This window comes from Bos indicus x Bos taurus, chromosome 10 (assembly GCF_003369695.1).
Source record: "Bos indicus x Bos taurus breed Angus x Brahman F1 hybrid chromosome 10, Bos_hybrid_MaternalHap_v2.0, whole genome shotgun sequence".
Classification (NCBI taxonomy): domain Eukaryota; kingdom Metazoa; phylum Chordata; class Mammalia; order Artiodactyla; family Bovidae; genus Bos; species Bos indicus x Bos taurus.
In genome coordinates this window covers 59,508,842-59,528,388 of record NC_040085.1, presented here as the reverse complement: position 1 = coordinate 59,528,388, position 19,547 = coordinate 59,508,842, and the positions used below count along the sequence as shown (strand labels likewise).

At 34.6% G+C, this 19,547-nt stretch overlaps 1 protein-coding gene across 8 annotated transcripts in view; it reads left to right on the top strand.

Annotated features, from left to right (window-relative positions):
* DDHD1 (DDHD domain containing 1) overlaps positions 1-19,547 on the top strand; it is a 66,146-nt gene that overhangs the window by 23,546 nt on the left and 23,053 nt on the right. For 4 of the 8 annotated variants that reach the window (XM_027554125.1, XM_027554126.1, XM_027554124.1 and 1 more), the window contains 4 exons: positions 5,560-5,688; positions 6,734-6,881; positions 10,805-10,911; positions 12,168-12,274. In XM_027554125.1, the coding sequence (XP_027409926.1) occupies positions 5,560-5,688; positions 6,734-6,881; positions 10,805-10,911; positions 12,168-12,274 (491 nt within the window). Of the gene's footprint in view, positions 1-3,589; positions 3,692-5,559; positions 5,689-6,733; positions 6,882-10,804; positions 10,912-12,167; positions 12,275-19,547 lie in introns of all 8 variants that reach the window. The other 4 variants (XM_027554122.1, XM_027554121.1, XM_027554123.1 and 1 more) reach the window with 2 other exon arrangements.

Sequence of the window (19,547 nt, the reverse complement as noted above, 5' to 3'; positions counted from 1 at the left end):
TATTTTTGCAGCTTTTCTGTAGGTTGAAAATTATTCCACAATAAAAAGATGTTATTTTTTTTTCTTAAGGCCAGTAGAGAAATTAAAATAGTAAATATATATATATATATATATATAAAACAAAAGAAACAACAGAAGGAGAAATAAATACAGATAAAACAAAGAAAATGAATGGGAAATGATAGACCTCAATTCACCCGTATCAAAAACTATAGTAAATGTAAGTGAAGTAACACTCCAGTTGAAAGGCAGAGATTGACAGATTTGTTTGGAATGCACAATCCAACTATATGTGTCTACAAGAGTCATGAAGTGAAAGAAAGTGAAAGTGAAAGTTGCTCAGTTGTGTCCTACTCTTTGGGACCCCATGAACTATAGAGTCCATGGACTTCTCCAAGCCAGAATACTGGAGTGGGTAGCCATTCCCTCCTCCAGGGAATCTTCCTAACCCAGGGATTGAACCCAGGGGTCCTCTTTGCAGGCAGATTCTTTACCAGCTGAGCCACAAGGGAAGTCCACGAATACTGGAGTGGGTAGCCTATTCTTTTTCCAGCAGATCTTCCCAACCCAGAAATGTGAAATGGAACCGGGGTCTTCTGCATTGCAGGCAGATTCTTTACCAACTGAGCTATCAGGGACTCAATATAAAATCACACATAGGCTAAAAGTTTAAAAATTTAAAAAAAAGGACTTTTTACTGTTCAAGCTAAGTTGGGATGCTATGACAGCACAAGTGTTGGTGGATCCCCAGGGATTTATAGCATTTAACAATTCGGCATGTAGTCTATATACCTATCCTATTGCGGGATAAGGATATCCCAAACTGAATATATCATTTCCAAAGTCTAAGGCCAGGAAGGGGAGAGAGGAAGGGAGAATGCGGAAAAGGAAGGAAGGAGTAATAACCCTTTCTCACCAGCTTTTCTTTTCCTGTTTGGTGGCTAACAGGATTCCCATCTTCTAGCTTTTAATTATTAATCAGTTTTTACAAATGTATGTATTTAGTTCTGTGAGATCCAAGAAGATTGACAGGAGTTTTCTCATTCTAGTTGGCAGATATGAGACGTGAAAATCTCCTTTCCCTGAAGTTGAGATTATCCAGGTTGCCAGCTTTTGCAAAGGGAAAAGTTATAAAGTTATTCTATTATAGGGAGTAGTATACTTCAGCAACCTCCTTTTTGATACTCTGCTTTCAGAATTATATAATGAAGGCCATTTCTGTAAGACATGAATTATAGTAAGGAAATTTATTGAAAACACTGTGTCTTAGTACTTAAAATCTTTTTCCTTGCTGTGTAAGACTTTACTACATAAATGAAAAGTTTTATTAAATGTTAGCATTTAATTAGAATTTTCAGTTGTATTTTGAGTTTGTGCATACTTTTGCTAACAAACACAATGTGAGAATTCTTAACTAAAACTTTATTTTAGTGATCCTTGTTGGAAGGATCAAAGGACAAAAAGGATCACCTTTTTGTGTCTACTTGTGGTGGTACTTAATTCTTTGCTTTGGGTTGAAAAAAATTAAACTCTCCATGCTACAGGATGTTGTAACAAAGCAAATGCTTTTCAAGTGAAAATAAGAATTAAATATGAGAAGAAGGTTAATAAGCATGTTTTTAATTTTGTGAAAATGTTTTGAATATGTTTCTCTGATTTTAGTATATTGGGATATTTGTCTTGTTGTTAATCCTTACATTAGTATTCCTTTAGGTAAAAGCTTTCATTTTTATATAGACTAGCTTTTAGAAAGTGTTTACATAATTTTAAAGTGTGATCGGGTGGTCCATATGTTTCCCTCTAGTTATTTCTTAGTGAGGGCATCGTTAGTTTTGCTAGTAGACTTGTAAGTCTAGGCTTTGTTTGAGCAGTAAAGTCTCAAGTATATTTCAGATTTGATCTACTTGGATATGTTAGCTTTTTCCTAATGATTTTTTTTCCTGCAAGTGGTATATCTACCCCTTAGTAAGTGACCAGAAAGCACATGAAAGAAGAAATATGTTCAGTGCAGAAAATTGTTTTGGTTGTCATTTTCCACCCTTCTGTGACAGCGAAAGATTTTTATAATCCTGATGTTACAACTCAGCTTGTAATTATTGTCTGTACTTTTTTTATAATCACCTAATTACATATAAAGTTATGAAATGCCTTGTAAGCATTTCTCAATTACCTTTATCACATGTGTCTTTAAATTTACTTTATATGTAAGATTTTTTTTTAATTTCTAGTACTATACAGTTGGAATTAAGTATTTTTGTATTTGAGCAGTATTTAATCTTTGAATGTCACATTAATGTAGAAGAGAGTGAGGATGAAAATCAAACATGTGAAGTATATACATTGCTCAGTTGTGCCTGACTTTTTGCGACCCCATGGACTATACACAGTTCATGGAATTCTCCAGGCCAGAATATTGGAGTGAGTAGCCGTTCCCTTCTCCAGGGGATCTTCCCAACCCAGGGATCGAACCCAGGTCTCCCACATTGCAGGCGGATTCTTAACCAGCTGAACCACCAGGGAAACCCAAGAATACTGGAGTGGTAGCCTATCCCTTCTCCAGCAGATCTTCCCAACCCAGGAATCGAACCAGAGTCGCCTGCATTGCAGGTGGATTCTTTACCAGCTGAGCTACCAGGGAATCAAATTTGAACTAAATCATAAAGATTCTGTGATTCATTAACTGGACTGTAGAGAAACTGATTGTAAGATTTAATTCTTAGTGGATTTTTTTTAATAATTGCTTATTTTAAAATGTGAAGAAATTTGTTGATGTATAACTAGCAATATTTGACAGGGAAAGTGTTGATTTTAAGGTTATTTACTGATTTGCCAAATATCAAGTCTGTCTGGCTTTACTCGGTTGTCTGTTTTATACTTACAAGATGTCACAGCATACATTTTTAATAACTTTTTCTTGTAATTCTGTCACTAATAAATCTTTCATTATTTTATCACTAAAAATCAGTTCAAAGTAGAGCTTTCAGTTTAATTTTTTTGAAAAGTTTCATGTTTTCATTTTTGAAAATATTTTAACAACTTTGTTGAATAGAATTGTGAAAAGAATATTTCTACAGGAAGGCTCTATTATGCTTCAGGGAGGGAAAGCATCTAGTAGAATGTGTACTATGGTACCTTCTCAGGAAAGCTGCATTAGATGTTTAATATTGTTTATTGAATTTTCAATTTGCATATCAGATGTTGGCTGTGTCATAATCACAAATTTGTTGAGAGTAAATAACCTTAGTATTGTAAAGATGGGGATTTATTATTCTCTTATGCATACAAAAATGCCGTGTTTTGTTTTTTATTCTATCTATACAAAGATGTTAAAAATGGTGATCATGTAGGTGTCTTTGATATATTTAGATATCATTTGCCTTTTTACTTTGAGTAAAAGTAGAAGCATATATTTGATAAACATTATTAAACTAATATTTTGCTTCACTGATTTTTAATTGGAATTTATATAAAGCATTTAGAATAATGTTTGTCAAATACAACTAATTTTTTAAAGTTAATACAACAAAAAGGCAAAATGGTAAACCTCATTTAAAATTTACTTTGAAGCTCAGTGTTTTTGCTTTCTTAGTTGTCTACCACCTCCCTCCCTTCTCCCTCCCTTCTCTGTTCAAATGGAGAGGATATAAGGAGAGTACAGATGCAGCAGGTCTTAAACGAAAGCGTTCCCAAGGTACAGTAATTGTAGTTTTATTTCTCCTTGTAGATATATTCCTGGCTTGTAGCTTTCAGTTGCATCTATAGCATTCAGTTGTACTTAGAGCATAGAAATTATTAGTTTTATAGAAATGTATCCAGTGTGTTATTTTGGTTAGTATTAATTATAAGTGGTATAAACATTTGCAAACCATGTATGTAGTTCAGCAATAGGATATTTGCCAATATTAACATGCTTTAAGACAATGTGAATGGTTTAGAGAGAAACAAAATTTTGTTGACTTAACACTGTTAATATCTTGGTCTTATAGTTTTAATGTTTTAAGAATATGTTGCTCAGAACTGTTTTAACAAAAATGCAGTTTTGAAACATTGGATTAAAAGGCTTAAAGTACTGACTTAAGAATCAGACATAGATTTAGGAAAGTAAATAACTTAAACTCTTGCAAAAGATTTTTTAATTATGGAAAGTTCTTTTAGTTAAAAGACTGAGTTTTTACACTGGGTTTGTGTTTTGTTTTGTTTGCAAGAGAAGGTATTATTCAGGTTTGTTATGTTAATTGCATCTTGGTCTTGTGTTCAATGTTAGTAGTAATGTGTCCTGGTAGGTCAGGAAGGTATAAATTGGTTTTTCATAAATTTTTGAAATGGCATTTTTAACCATAACTCCGAAGTACATTTTCTTGGCAAGGATTTGCTTTTCTTTGTATTCTAGTAAGAAATACCTTTTCACAAAAAGTGTCTTATGGTCTTAGATCTTCACCAGGACTCTATCCTCAACAGAAGAGTCAGACTCTGTCACTAGCTAGTTTTGTGGCAAGTCACTTAATCCCTTTCTTTATACCTCTATGTGTTTATATATAATGGGACATAATATTTTGCTTTAAGAGTATTTTAAAGACATAAATTAGGCACAATGATTTGAAGGTGACTGGTTTTATAAAGGTATGTGAATTTTTCTTACCTCTATATAAGAGATAAAGAGAAAAGTTTAAGTCCTTCAGACTGTAAGAATTATCAAAAGATGAATTGGTGGACATGTTTTGAGAATTACCTTAATCTGTTGCTTCCACAAACATTACTAAATTTGTGATACATGTCAAACAGTATGCTAGGACTGTGTTTGGTGGTAGTGATACAAAGTGATTAAGGTATAGTCCCTGCCTCACAGAGTTTTATTCCCAGAGAATATAGGTTTGGCTTTTTTTTTTTTCTTTAGAGCTCATTTCACCAAGCATACCTCATTACAGAAATGAAATAACCATACTAATTTGAACATAATAGTAGGAAAAAACTGATTTCTTTTTAAAAGCTCTTTCAACTTTGGGGTTCTGTTAGGGTGAGCAGTATCCAGTGATAATTGGCTTTAATACCCATTCCCAAAATACCTTATATTCTAATAAATTAGGTTATTCTCTTCCCAGTTTAAAGATAATTTTTTTTTTCACCTGAGTCTTGTTTTATCTTATGCTGAGTAGTTTCCACAGAACAAAAAGTAAAGTCAACAGAAGAAATGGAACTTAAGTTTCTATATCAAAGGTACTGAGGACTTTCATGAAGGTGTATATCCCTTAGACCTAAGGAATGATCAGATAACCTGGGAAAGCAGTTCTTTAATAATCAAAGCATATTTCCTAAAGAGGTTAAAATTATGGTAGTTAAGCCAGTTTTATTCCATGTTGTTCTAACAAGTTCCCTTTTCCTATAGCATGTTTAATAATTTATAAAATAAAGTCCCTGTCCGTGACTTGTTTCACATTGATATATGTTTCAATAAAAGTTTTTTGTTGAACTGAGTTAAAATATTCATTCCAAAAAATCTGTGTATTTTCACTTAAATGAAGTTTGTCTTGGAGAACTTCAGATTTTTCCTTTTTGCAACAGCTATTCATAGTTTCAAATTGAGTCGAAACCACGTGGACTGGCACAGTGTGGATGAAGTATATCTTTATAGTGATGCAACAACATCCAAAATTGCAAGAACAGTTACTCAAAAACTGGGATTTTCTAAAGGTATTTGTTAAATATTATTAGAGTTTGTCAAAATGTTGGGACTCTGACTTTTTCTCTTATATTTAAAATAGACAATTCAGATTTTATTTTCAGTATATTTTAAATATGTATTAAGTTTAATACAGTTTCTACCATGTTAAACTAACTTTAATTAAAGTGACTGAGTTGACGTGTATTCATTAATAAATAATTATATATTAGGAATGATCTGGCAAGATTATTAAATATGTTTTTTTACTTCTCAAAGCACAAAAGCAGTCAGACCTGAGACAGTGATGTGAAATAAAACATAGCGGTTGAAATTGTGTCAGTTGAAACGACAATTGACAAGCAATTGAAACAGTGTCAGGAAAAGTGAAGACTGGAAATTTTTCTTTGGATTTAGTGAAATGTAGATCATTGGTGACTTAGATGAATTTCTGGGACAGAGACAGATGGGCATGAGTTGAAGTTTAAGTAGAACCTGAAGAAATGGAGGCATTGAGAATAGACAAATCTTTAAACAAAACAAAATTGACTAAAAGGAAGAAAAGAGGGACTGATACCTGGAAAAGATGTGAGTGCATGTCAAAAAATATTTTTTCAAAAATTTTTTCTGTCTGATAATTTTTTACTATCTTTTTAAATTCTTTGATAATAGATGTGCTTACACATTTATTTGTTCATTAGTTGTATTTGTTTTGTGGATTATCACACCTTTAGCCCATTTTGCTATTTGGATGATTCATTTCACTTTTTGATTAATAAGTTCTTTAATTAACTTACTGTGTGTCATGTTTTGCAAGATGTTTTCCCATTTGTCATTCTTCTTTTATCTTTGCTTCATAATATTTTCTTACAGAGATGTTTTTAATTTTTATGTATTCAGTTCATCTTTTTTTCTTTTTGCCTTGTTTCTGGCTTCACTGTCATGTCTAGTTCAGTCCTTTTTATTAGAGCTAATCATTCTATATCTTACAAATTTTATCCCCCCTATTTTTTTCAATATAGTGAAAATGCTATCTCTGTAATAAGTAATAAGCTTAGAACCATGATTTTCCCACAGCATCAAGTAGTGGGACCAGACTTCATAGAGGTTATGTAGAAGAAGCGACATTAGAAGACAAGCCATCTCAGACTACCCATATCGTATTTGTTGTGCATGGCATTGGACAGAAAATGGACCAAGGAAGAATTATCAAAAATACTGCCATGTGAGTGTTTTGATGACTACATTCTCCATCTAGTCAGAGTCCAAACTTTTGTCCAGGGTATAATATAGTTTAATCATTAGTCCACATGTTTCTCCGGTGCCAGCTATTCTGTTTCAGTTGTAGATGAAGCTTTTGGACCAAATTTTGAGAATGATCATATCTAGGTGATGATATAATATTTATTTGATTTTTTTCCCTCTTAACATGGAGAAGTGAAGGGATAAGAAAGCCTTTTTACTTAATGTATTATTAGTTTACATTAAAGTTGAAAGCAAGAAAAAAGTCTAGTTTTAAGTTTCTGTGTTAATCTCTGCATTGCAGAAACTGAGAATACTGTATAATTCTGAAAAAGCTAAGAATTGTGTAAGTTGCCAGTTAGCAGCTTAACTTGTCCAATTAATTATAACCAGAGGAAACTGAACCCTAAATTTTATAGAGAACAAACAGTGGGTGTTTTGCCAACATGCTAGGCAGGTTATTTACCTCAGTTATTTGTATTCAGCTTTATTCTAAAAGCTTGTTAAGATGTTGTTGGGAGAAGGAATGTTCATATATGAGTTTCAAAAATATTTAGGACAGTGTGAAAAGGAAATTTTAGAGTTATGGGTTCTGCCACAAACTTGGCTCTCAACTTGCAGCCAGTATAAAGAAAAATCTGATCAGATTTATAATGTGAGAAAAAATCAAGTGTTGAGAACACAATTTATCAGGTTCTGAAATTTCAAGTAAATGTGTTTCTTGAGTCCTAATAAAGCAAATCCTGTATGATACCAGGAACTATGTCCTCAGCAATTTCTCTATAATAATACAATGTTGAGTTCTATTTTACTTTTTATTGTAACACCTTTTAATGCCAGCTTATGGGTTAAATTAAAAGTACAGTTCAATTTGAAAAAAACAAAAAATCTTTGTCAGACACTGCCAGGTCATTCTGATCCTTGTCATTCTCTGTAGCTTGTATTACAGAGATCTCTTCCCTCTGATTCTGATTTTCTTTTCTGATGATTTGTACTTCCCACAATATTTACATTCTTGGGGCAAGATGCTAATCTTCTCCTTGGTTACCTAAGGAATCTGAGAAGTAGGTTTAGTAACATGTTCTCTCTGGAGCTGTTCATATTTGAAAAGGTACCAACTTGATTTCTTTGGGTGCAAGTGAGGGAAAACTTAACTCAGAAGGAGGATTTAGTAGTCCATAAAACTGAGAAGTCTAAGATTTGCCAAACAAGTTATCAGAATCCAGTTTCTATCTGTTCTACACGCCTTCATTTTTTAGCTATTTTCAGACATCTCCTGTGGTTCTAGATGTGGTTTATATCATCTTGTATTTGAGTTCAGGAAGAAGACAGTTAGTCTTTTTTTCCAGAAGTCCCTGCTAGTCTATGCATTTTAATGACTGGTAGTATCACCTGCAACTGCCTGAATCTGTACACGACCATGATCTGATCTGCTGTACTCACCGTCTTTCCATGACACCACCCTTATGGCAGAAAGTGAAGAGGAACTAAAGAGCCTCTTGATGAAGGTGAAAGAGGAGAGTGAAAAAGTTGGCTTAAAGTTCAACATTCAGAAAACTAAGATCATGGCATCCAGTGCCATCACTTCATGGCAAATAAATGGGGAAACAGTGTCAGACTTTATTTTTCTGGGCTCCAAAATCACTGCAGATGGTGATTGCAGCCATGAAATTAAAAGACGCTTACTCCTTGGAAGGAAAAGTTATGACCAACCTAGACAGCATATTAAAAAGCAGAGACATTACTTTGCCAACAAAGGTCCGTCTAGTCAAGGCTATGGTTTTTCCAGTGGTCGTGTATGGATGTAAGAGTTGGACTGTGAAGAAAGCTGAGCGCCAAAGAATTGATGCTTTTAAACTGTGGTGGTGGAGAAGAATCTTGAAAGTCCCTTGGACTGCAAGGAGATCCAACCAGTCCATTCTAAAGGAGATCAGTCATTAAGAAATTGCAATTCAAAACCACAGGGAGATACCACTTCCTATTGACTACAATGACTCTTATCAAAAAGATAGAAAATAGCAAATATTAGCAAGGATGTAAAAAAAAATAAGAACCCTCATATGTTGTTGATGGGATTGTAAAATAGTACAGCTGCTTTAGAAAACAGTTTGGCACTTTCCTCAGAAAAGTTAAATGTGGAGTTAACATGTGAGCCAGCAATTCTACTTCTAGGTGTATACCCAAGAGAATTGAAAGCATGTATCTGCAGAAAAACTTCTTAATATTCACTGCAGAATTATTTATAATAGCCCCCCCAAAAAAACTAAATGTCCATCTACTGGTGAATGAATAAACAGAAGTGATATATTTATACAATAGAATCATTCAGCCTTAAAAAGCAAAGAAAAACTGATTCATGATACAACATGGATGATCCTTGAAACATTATGCTAAGTGAAAGAAGCCAGACACAAAAGACCGTATATTATAGATGTTATTTATCTGAAAAATCCAAAATAGGCAAGTTCATGGAGACAAAGTTGATTTATGGTGTCAGGGCCTAGAGGGAAGAATTACGGGATTTGACTACTCTGGGTAGAGTGTTTCTTATGGGAATAATGAAAGTGTTCTGAACTTAGACAGTGGTGTTGGTTATACAACTTAATGATACTAAAAGCAACTGAATTGTTTAAAAATAAATAAATAAGTAAAAGCTACCGAGGTCATATCTAAAAGAATACAGAAGTAAATTTGAAGAGACTCACTGACCAGAAAGGAAACGATTTAAGCATCAGTAAAGATAATAACTACAATGGTTTAGAACAGTTCAAATATGTTTTAAATCTATGAGTTAGTAATAATGTCAAAAAATATAAGACCTCTTAACAACTCAGTATTTAGTTGTTAATAAAAGAGAAGACTTAACCATTTATCCTGCTTTTTCTCAGTTCATACAGAAATTATTTGATTGTATCACAAAGCAGCAAGCAAGTATTTGATGTGGGAGAATTTCTCTTTCCTGAAGTGTAAGGAGTAGTGAGATTTAAAAAGCACTTTTTTGCAACCATAGTAAATTAGTGGAGCTAAGCAGTGATCACAGCATTTGCTAGTATCACCAGAAAAAGAGAAAACCAGATATGTGTGTGTGTGTGTGTGTGTATATATATGGAGTAGTAGTCTAGCCAAAACAGTAGAACTTGAATCTGATAAGACCCCTGTATCTCACCACCAAATAGGCAACAAGAAGCACTAATTAAGGAACTCTATGGGGATGCAGTCATTAAAAATTAGACTGAGAAACTCTGCAGGACATAAAAATAATTACAAAGCCAAAAAAAGAAAGAGAAGGATCTATAGATTAAAAGACACTTAAGAGACATCTAACATTTGCAATGCATGGGCTGTATTTGGAGCTCAGTTCAAAAGTTTAAAAAAATATTTTGCTGTACCTTAATTTTCAAAGTAGAATTTAAAAACCTATATTGTGTGGAGAAATAGATGAAATAAGACAGGCCACAATGTGCTAATTATTTAGAGGTAGGGTATTTTATTAGGAGGGCATAGCAGTCCACTCCAGTATTCTTGCCAGGAGAATACCATGGACAGAGGAGCCTGGCCGGCTACAGTCCATAGGGTCACAGAATCGGACATGACTGAAGCAACTTAACACACACACACAGGGTATTTTATTATATATTATTCTCTCCACTAAAGACTTATAATTATTTAGAATATAGTATCAAATCTTGAAATATTTGCAATCAGAGATGACAAATTTAAGAAAACAGTTTTGAAATGAAGGTGTCTTAGTATTACAGACTATTGTATAATGTAGCAGTAATTTAAACGTAATTGGACAGAGTTATAAGCAATTTGGAAGTGTTATGATTGAAGGCATTTTATACCATGTAAATGCATATGTGAAGTTGCTCTGATAGAGTTTTGTTTTGGTTTGGTTTTTTTAAGGATGAGAGAGGCTGCAAGAAAAATAGAAGAAAGGCATTTTTCCAACCATGCAACACATGTTGAATTTCTGCCTGTTGAGTGGCGGTCAAAACTTACTCTTGATGGAGGTACATTTTGTTTAAAAATTAAATGATTTAGTCAATGGAAATGAAGTGTTTTTAATTTATTTGTCTTGATGTATACTCACTCTTTGTTCTAGATTATTTAGGAAAATAAAATCCATTTTTTAAAAAAACAAGTAATTATATTGACTTAACATCATTTTGGACCACCATATAGATTTCTCTGATAGTACAGTTTTCATGAATGCCCTAAAGTTTTTGACAGAAAAATGACTTGTCAATACTTTTAAAGCATTTGTTGTACAATTTCATATGAGCTTACAGTTTCTTCCTGATAATTTTCCTCCCTTGTATTTGGAAGATAAAATCTTAGGTTTTTTGTTTTATTGTCATTCCTGCATTCCTTGGGCTGATGAATTTTACTCTAACACAGAGAAATTACATAAAATATGCATCTTTACAATAAGTTTTGCCCTTTGAATATTAAAACCATTAAAATAGAATGTTTAGGTTGATGCTTTTGAACTGTGGTACTGGAGAAGATTCTTGAGAATCTCTTGGACAGCAAGGAGATCAAACCAGTTCATCCTAAAGGAAATCAGTCCTGAATATTCATTGAAAGGACTGATGCTGAAGCTGAAGCTCCAATACATCATAAAAAACAATGAAATTTTGCCATTTGCACTGACATGAATGCACTTGCAGAATATTATGCTAAATGAAATAAGACAAAGACAAATACTATATGATATCACTTATATATGGAATCTTTAAAAAAAGCAAACTTGTGAATATAACAAAAAGAAACAGAACAAACAGGTGGTTACCAGGAAGAGAGGGACAAGAAAGGGGATTGAGAAGTACAAACTACTGCATATAAAATAAATAAGCTGCAAGGGTACATTGTATAAAACAAGGACAATAGATAATATTTTACAATAACTCTAAATGGAGTATAACCATTAAAAATTTTTGAATTACTATGTTCATCTAAAGCTTATTGTACATCAGCTGAACATCAATAAAATTTTTCTAATTTTATTAAATAGCTTGTTCCTGATTTAAAGGAAATGTTTTCAATCTTTCAGCACCAATAAGTACATTGATGTTTGTGGTAGTTAAATACCCTTCATCATTTTTCAGTTAACAAATAGTAAAATTTCAAGAAGGTAAGTTTCATCAGATTCAAAGGTAGTCTTGAATATTTAAACTTTAATATGAAACACTGAGGGAATGTATTTTTTTCACTGTTTTTTTCCCTAAAATTATCTTCTCAGTTCATTTTTTTTTTTAACTTGTAGACACTGTTGATTCCATTACTCCAGACAAAGTGCGAGGTTTAAGGGATATGTTAAACAGCAGTGCAATGGACATAATGTATTATACTAGCCCACTGTATAGAGATGAAGTAAGTATCATGATTATCTTGTTGCTTATTGGTTATTTTTTAGAGTGATAGCATGTGTGTCCTGAATTTTAACATTTTATGTTCTCTTTTGTTTTACAAGCAAATAAGAAATTATAGCCTCTGTTTCATAGTGCATTTGATAGTCTTAAGCTGCCCATTGGGACCCTTAATGTTGTAACATGATAACAATATTGTAACATGATAATAATATTGTAACATGATAATCTTGGAAGTGAGAGTTTGGTTAGAAAATAGCTCTGTGAAAATATGTCAGTTTTCATAAATCTGATTAATATCTTTGAGGATTGTCCTCACAAAAGTTTTAGACACTTAGAGTTTTGTATATAATAGGCCTACTTTTATTGTATCATTTCTATAGTGGATTTGTATAGATCTCAAATGGTAATGGTGCTCATCCATCATAAAAGTAACCCTAAAGGAGGTGAGGGAGTGAAAGTTTAATCAGAGGGATGAGAGAATTTCTATGAATGCAATTCATCACTTCATTGGTAAGAGAAAAAGAATTCGGTTTCATGGAAATAGCAGTATTAAGTACCTAACATGCATTAACTTGTTTAATTCTTACCTATGAAGTCAGTGTGATTAGTATCTTCATCTGAAGGATGAAGAAACTAGTACAAGGAGTAATTACCAGTAGAGCAGCTGCGCTGCTCCAAGCCAATCCATTGCGAATTTTGTTCATTCACATTCATTCGCTAACTTTATCCATGATATCTTTTGTATATCTATAGAAGCATGTTTGCTTAGTTGCCATAGGAGCTTCCTTCTCTTCCAACTACCATTCCCTTAGGATTTTTCTTTATTTCTCTTTCTGTATCCCCCATTGCCATATGATGTATTTGAAAACAGTAAAAGCAGCTTCGGGCTTCTCAAATGGTGCAGTGATAAAGAATCCGCCTGTCAATGCAGGAGATGGAGGTTTGATCCCTGGATCAGGAAAATCCCCTGGAATAGGAAATGGCAACCAGCTCCAGTATTCTTTCCTGGAAAATTCCATGGTCAGAGGAGCCTGGCAGGCTACTGTCCATGGGATTGCAAAGAATTGGACATTACTGAGCAACTGAGCACATACACACAAGAGCTGTAAGCAGAACTGCTCTTCTGGACTTTGTTGTTCAGTCACTCAGTCATGGCTGACTCTTTGCAACCTCACGGACTGCAACACTCCAGGTTTCTCTGTCCTTCACTGTCTCCCTGAGCTTGCTCAAACTCAAGTCCTTTGAGTCGATGATGCCATCCAACCATCTCATCCTCTGGACTTAATTCTGATCAAAAAGGAAGGCCTAGTCGGTAAAGTAGAATTCTAATAATTTCCATGTTTATAGGCCTTTATAGTGTACAGTGGGTATTGAACTATAGTATTGCAAGTAAACCAGTGAGAGAAGGAAAAGGGAAAGAAAAGGGCTGAAAGCATATTACTGTACACACACACACACACACACACACACACACAGTTGGTAGTATCCCTAAGAAGGTATCCTGAGTCTTCAAGATTAACATGCTCTGAGTCATGTCCTCTAAAAGTAGCACATGCTTTTTTAAAAGTTGGCATTAATATCCAGAAAAACTAAAAAGGGAAAACTGTCAAATTCAAACCTCTGGCCATTGGCAAATGATGACTGAGAAAGTGATCACCTTTTATTTTGCTCTTGTATCTTCAAAGATATTCTCCTCAGAATGGAATTGAGTAAAACAGATATTCAGTAGGAGAAGGGAACTGATAGCTAATGTAAGTGAAATGGAAGGAGAACACCCAGGGCTTTAAATTAGTTGGTTTTTTGATCCAGTTGAATTTAATGGAAAAGCACTGAGAACTTGTGTCTGAGATTCATCAGCAATCTTCAGCAGTGTTTCTGAAACATACCTTTTTAGAACAATCAGTTATGGTGCCCGTTAAAAATACCCCCATGGGAGGCATTGGAGTTGAGGATATTAATGTGAATATATGACTTTGAAAAGAAGTGGGTGTATGTGGATAACATCTATATATTTAAGCATACATGTTTAAATATATATATATGTTTATGCATGTATTATGCATGTTATGTTATGCATAATATATGCATGTATTTCCTATCTCTGTCCACTGAAAGGACTAAGAAGCAGACACCCCAACTTAATGAACACACCTAGCACCCAGATCTTTGCCTAGTACTGTTACTCCCCACTAAGAAAAAGTAGAGTTTCTTGGGAAAATGGCTTCCAGGACTAGGGCAGGATAGGTTCAAGTCAAAGCCAAAAGAACTTGTTTTGACAGAAGGTGGAAAACTGCTCAAAAGAACGATGAGGCAAGACGCATGGACATAGAATGACTTAAAGAAGCAGATCCCACTGACCAAATCTGGAAGAATTTGAACACCAAAATAATTTAGTATTATTACTTATTGTAGGCTTCTCAGGTGGTTCAGTGGTAAAGAATCCACCTGCAATGCAGGAGACTTGGGTTCAATCCCTGGATTGGGAAGATTCCCTGGAGAAGGAAATGGCAACCCCTCCAGTCTTCTTGCCTGGAGAACCCCATGGACAGAGGAGCCTGGTGGGCTATACAGTCCATGGGGTCACAAAGAGTCAGACATGACTTAGCAACTAAACAGCTATTACTTATTGTAAGGAATTATTAGTATATTTTATAGAATTATAATAAGGTTAATGTACTTAAGAATTTTAAATCACTGAAAAGTTTGTAAGTCCTTATCGCTTATAAATAGATAAACAAATTGGGAAGAAGAGAGGTCCTTTGCTTACAGTAGAATGCCCAGAGCTTACTAGTAAGTATGGAAGGAAAGCTGGAGTTGGAAAGGTCTCATTTTGCAGCCATCATGATAGGATCAAGCAGGAGAGAACTGGGCAAAAGTCATCAGTGAATGCTAAAATGAGGATGGTTGACATTTGAATCAGTTCTAATGAGGTGTATTAAACTGGAGCCTATTATACAGAGTGAAGTAAGCCAGAAAGAAAAACACCAATACAGTATGCTGCTAAGTCACTTCAGTCGTGTCTGACTCTGTGCGACCCCACAGATGGCAGCCCACCAGGCTCCCCCGTCCCTGGGATTCTCCAGGCAAGAACACTGGAGTGGGTTGCCATTTCCTTCTCCAATGCATGAGAGTGAAAAGTGAAAGTGAAGTCGTCAGTCGTGTCCGACTCTTAGCAACCCCATGGACTGCAGCCCACCAGGCTCCTCCATCCATGGGATTTTCCAGGCAAGAGTACTGGAGTGGGGAGCCATTGCCTTCTCCGCAATACAGTATACTAACGCATATATATGGAATTTAAAAAGATGGTAACAATAACCCTGTGTGCGAGACAGCAAAGGAGACACAGACGTCTAGAACAGTCTTTTGGACTCTGTGGGAGAGGGTGAGGGTGGGATGATTTGGGAGAATGACATTGAAACATGTATAATATCATATGTGAAACAAATCGCCAGCCCAGGTTCAATGCATGATACAGGATGCTCAGGACTGGTGCATTGGGATAACCCAGAGGGATGGTATAGGGAGAGAGGGATGGTATGGGTTCAGGATGGGGAACATGCGTGCACTCGTGGCAGATTCATGTTGATGTATGGCAAAACCAATACAATATTGTAAAGTAATTAGCCTCCAATTAAAATAAATAAATTTATGTTAAAATAAAATGAGGGTAGTTGTTTGATGCAGAACAGAGTTTTTGCATAAAGTGTATCCTCTCGACTGCTTTTAGTTTAAAAATAATGAAGGATTTGCCTGGCAGTTTTGTGGTTAAGACTCCATGTTTTCACTGCAAGGGACGTGGGTTTAATCCCTGGTTGGGGAACTTAAGATCTCACATGCTGCACAACCAAGGGAAAAAAACATCTTTAAACAACACTAACTAAATCATGTCACTCCCTGGGTTAAACTCTTGGTTGACTCTCATTAGAATAAAACCATAATTAAAGAAAAAAAACAGAATGGCTTTTAAAAAATAAAGAAAGGTATACAGTGGAAAAATCCAGCAACACCTTTATGGGTTGTTTCTAAGGGACATCCAGAGGAGGACAGAGCATAATTTATGCAGCATTCCAATTAGAAGGGAACGTCAGACGAATGTAAAATGAGGAAGTTGTAATTTAAAAGTAGGAATTGAGACTGTATTATTTTAAAATGTTAATATAATAAGGAAAAGAATGGCTGTGGAAAATGTTTCAGATAGAGAAGATTAGAGAGACATGATAGTTAATTTTAACTTCTCATACTAAACTATATACTTTACTGGATCAGAGGAAACACTACAAAGGATATTATAAGATCAACTGACAAAATCTGAGTGGGACTAGATTAGATGAAATATGTGACTGTGAATTATGAACTTGATAACAGCACTGTGCTTGTTATGAAATATACACTGGAGTATTTAGGGGTAAAAGACCATGAAATACATAACATGTGGGTCACAAAAAAGTTGTGTGTGTGTTAATAGAAACAGAACAAATGATAAGGCAAATGGGAAAATGTTCACATTAGGTGAATCTTGGATAAAGCCTGTGAAAGATCTTTGTATAGTTTTTTATTTTGCAACGCTTTATAAATTTGAAATTACTCCCAAATGAAAAGTTGTGTGTGTTAATAGAAACAGAACAAATGATAAGGCAAATAGAAAAATGTTCACATTAGGTGAATCTTGGATAAAGCCTGTGCAAGATCTTTGTATAGTTTTTTATTTTGCAACGCTTTATAAATTTGAAATTACTCCCAAATGAAAAGTTACGAAAAAGAAACTAAAAAAAATACTTTTGCAGTTTCCTTCTCTGGAGATCCTGACTCAGTGGGTCTGAGATAGAGCCTGGGAATTTGTGTTGTTGACAGTTCCGCAGGTGGTACCATCAGAAAAGTTTGACAAACATTTCTTAAGTCATTGTGAAGAATGAAAGAAAATAAAAAAGACTTAGTGAGAAGTGGGTAAAAATTGTTCTTATTCTTTAAAAAGGAAAGCTGACTCTGCAAATCAAAGTTCATTTAGCACAAGGTTGGTGTTAGGCAGGGCTTCCCTGATAGCTCAGTTGGTAAAGAATCTGCCTGCAATGCGGGAGACCTGGGTTCAATCCCTGGTTTGGGAAGATCCCCTGGAGAAGGGGAAGGCTAACCAGTCCAGTATTCTGGCCTGGAGAATTCCATGAACTGTTTGGTCCATGGGGTCGCAAAGAGTCAGACATGACTAAGCGACTTTCACTCCTTGGTGTTAGGCAATATCTAGACTGAATTATTTTTCAATAGTGTATGTTTCCTGAGGGAAGTAATGACAAATAACAGCCAGCAAAGATTCTGTAGGATTAAGGCCTGTCTGGTGAATTAACCTTGTTAGGTTTATTTGATAGGCACAAGAGCCTTTTTCCTCTTCCTCAGCCTTTGTAGTCAAATAGATGCAGTTTTAAAATCTGCCACTTAACTAGCTTACATAAAATTTCTCAATTTCTCAGCTTCCTCACTTAAAATGGACATAAACTACACAATTGATAAAGATTGTCATGGGGCTTCCCCCATGGCTCAGCAGTAAAGAATTTGCCTGCAATGCAGGAGACACGGGTTAGATCCCTGGGTCAGGAAGCTCCGCTGGAGGAGGGCATGGCAACCCACTCCAGTATTCTTGCCTGGAGCATCCCATGGACAGAGGAGCCTGGTGGGCTACAGGGTCCATAGGGTCACAAAGAGTCGGACACAACAAAGCGACTTAGTACACAAAGATTGTCATGAGGATCAAAGATATTATGATATAGTTTCCAGTACAGTTCTTTGAGCTTAGATTTTCAAGTTGTAATTAAGTACATATCTGTCTTTATGTATTTCAAGGGCTACCATTTAAAAAAAGGAATAGATTTACTCTGTTAATTCTAGAAAGTAAAATAAGGAAAATATGGAAAGGAACATGTTTGATTACTCAATGAAGAACTGTGAAATAACTGTAGTTGCCTTAAAAATACAGAAGTGTTAAAAGGAAAAAACTTGTAGATAATGTAAGCTGATGGATTTTAACTAAACTTACTGTGTTAATCATTTCACAGTATATATCTGTATCAAATCATTACATTGTACACCTGAAACTTACACAGTGTATATCTCAACTATATCTTGGTAAAACTGAGGGAAAAAATTTTTTTTTAAATAGAAGTGACCACTTCTGGATAAAGGTACTCACTGAGGTAGATGTTGAGCTCTTTAACCCTTTACCATGGGTGTTACTGAAGGGACTTTTATCTTCACAGGAGTTTGAATTAAATCATCTCTGAGGCCACTTTTCACTCAGATTTCTTCAGTGCTCATGGGAGGACCCTAATTAGTGACTGTGCACTAAAAAGTTGTGCTTTGGGGAAAATTTGTATATACTGAACAGTACTTCTCAGGTCACACTTTCTGAGGACCAATTTTTGTTTTTGTTTTTTTAAAGGAACTAACTCCAATCTATCAAGACATCATTAGAGAGCCTTTGGCTCTTTTGTTCAACCCTAAATAAAGTAACATGGAAACTCCAGAGAGAACTGTTACCTCTTTGGTGCAACAGAACTCTCTTTTCAACGGATTTTTAAAAATGAAGAGCTAAAAAAGAGAATTGTCATGGTCCTATCTTGCCATTGCTATTTGAAAATTGTTTAATTGCTATATATGACTACAACTCTAAATTACTTATTCTCATTAAAATTTCCTGAAGGAGAGAGAAAGACAAATGACTAATTATGTTCTTCAGCCATATTTTAGGTGTTTAGAATCTCTCTTGAAACTGCTGGATTTTTTTTCCTTTTTGGTTGACTTTCTTGATAAATTTTAATTTTTGAGCAATGGTTATGAAAATTAGAAACTTAAACTTTTGAAGAGCCATCTAATGCTTTCTCTGTGTGAGAGTTTAGCTAAATTGATTAGATAATATTATAGAGTTAATAAAATTAAGATAACAGGGTATATCATTAATCTTGGTTCAGATATCCCAAATGAATATAGTTGGTCACAAAGGGATGCTAGCTGGAGAAATATAAATGGATCAGAAAGGAGAAGGGGAAAAACAAACCCTAATTAGAGTAGACTTTTTGGACATAACATCAAGGTGAATTTCTTCTTTTGCTGCTGAGTGGATGATTTATAAAGACATTTAAAGGTAGTGCAAGGCTGTTTTGCACGAAAAGTTGTCTTTCAAAATTGTAATATATTGACCACACACGTTCCTAAATGTGTAAGCTGCAGACAGAGATTTTAAGTTCTACTATATCTGGGTATGTTCTAATAAGAAAACACAAAGATTG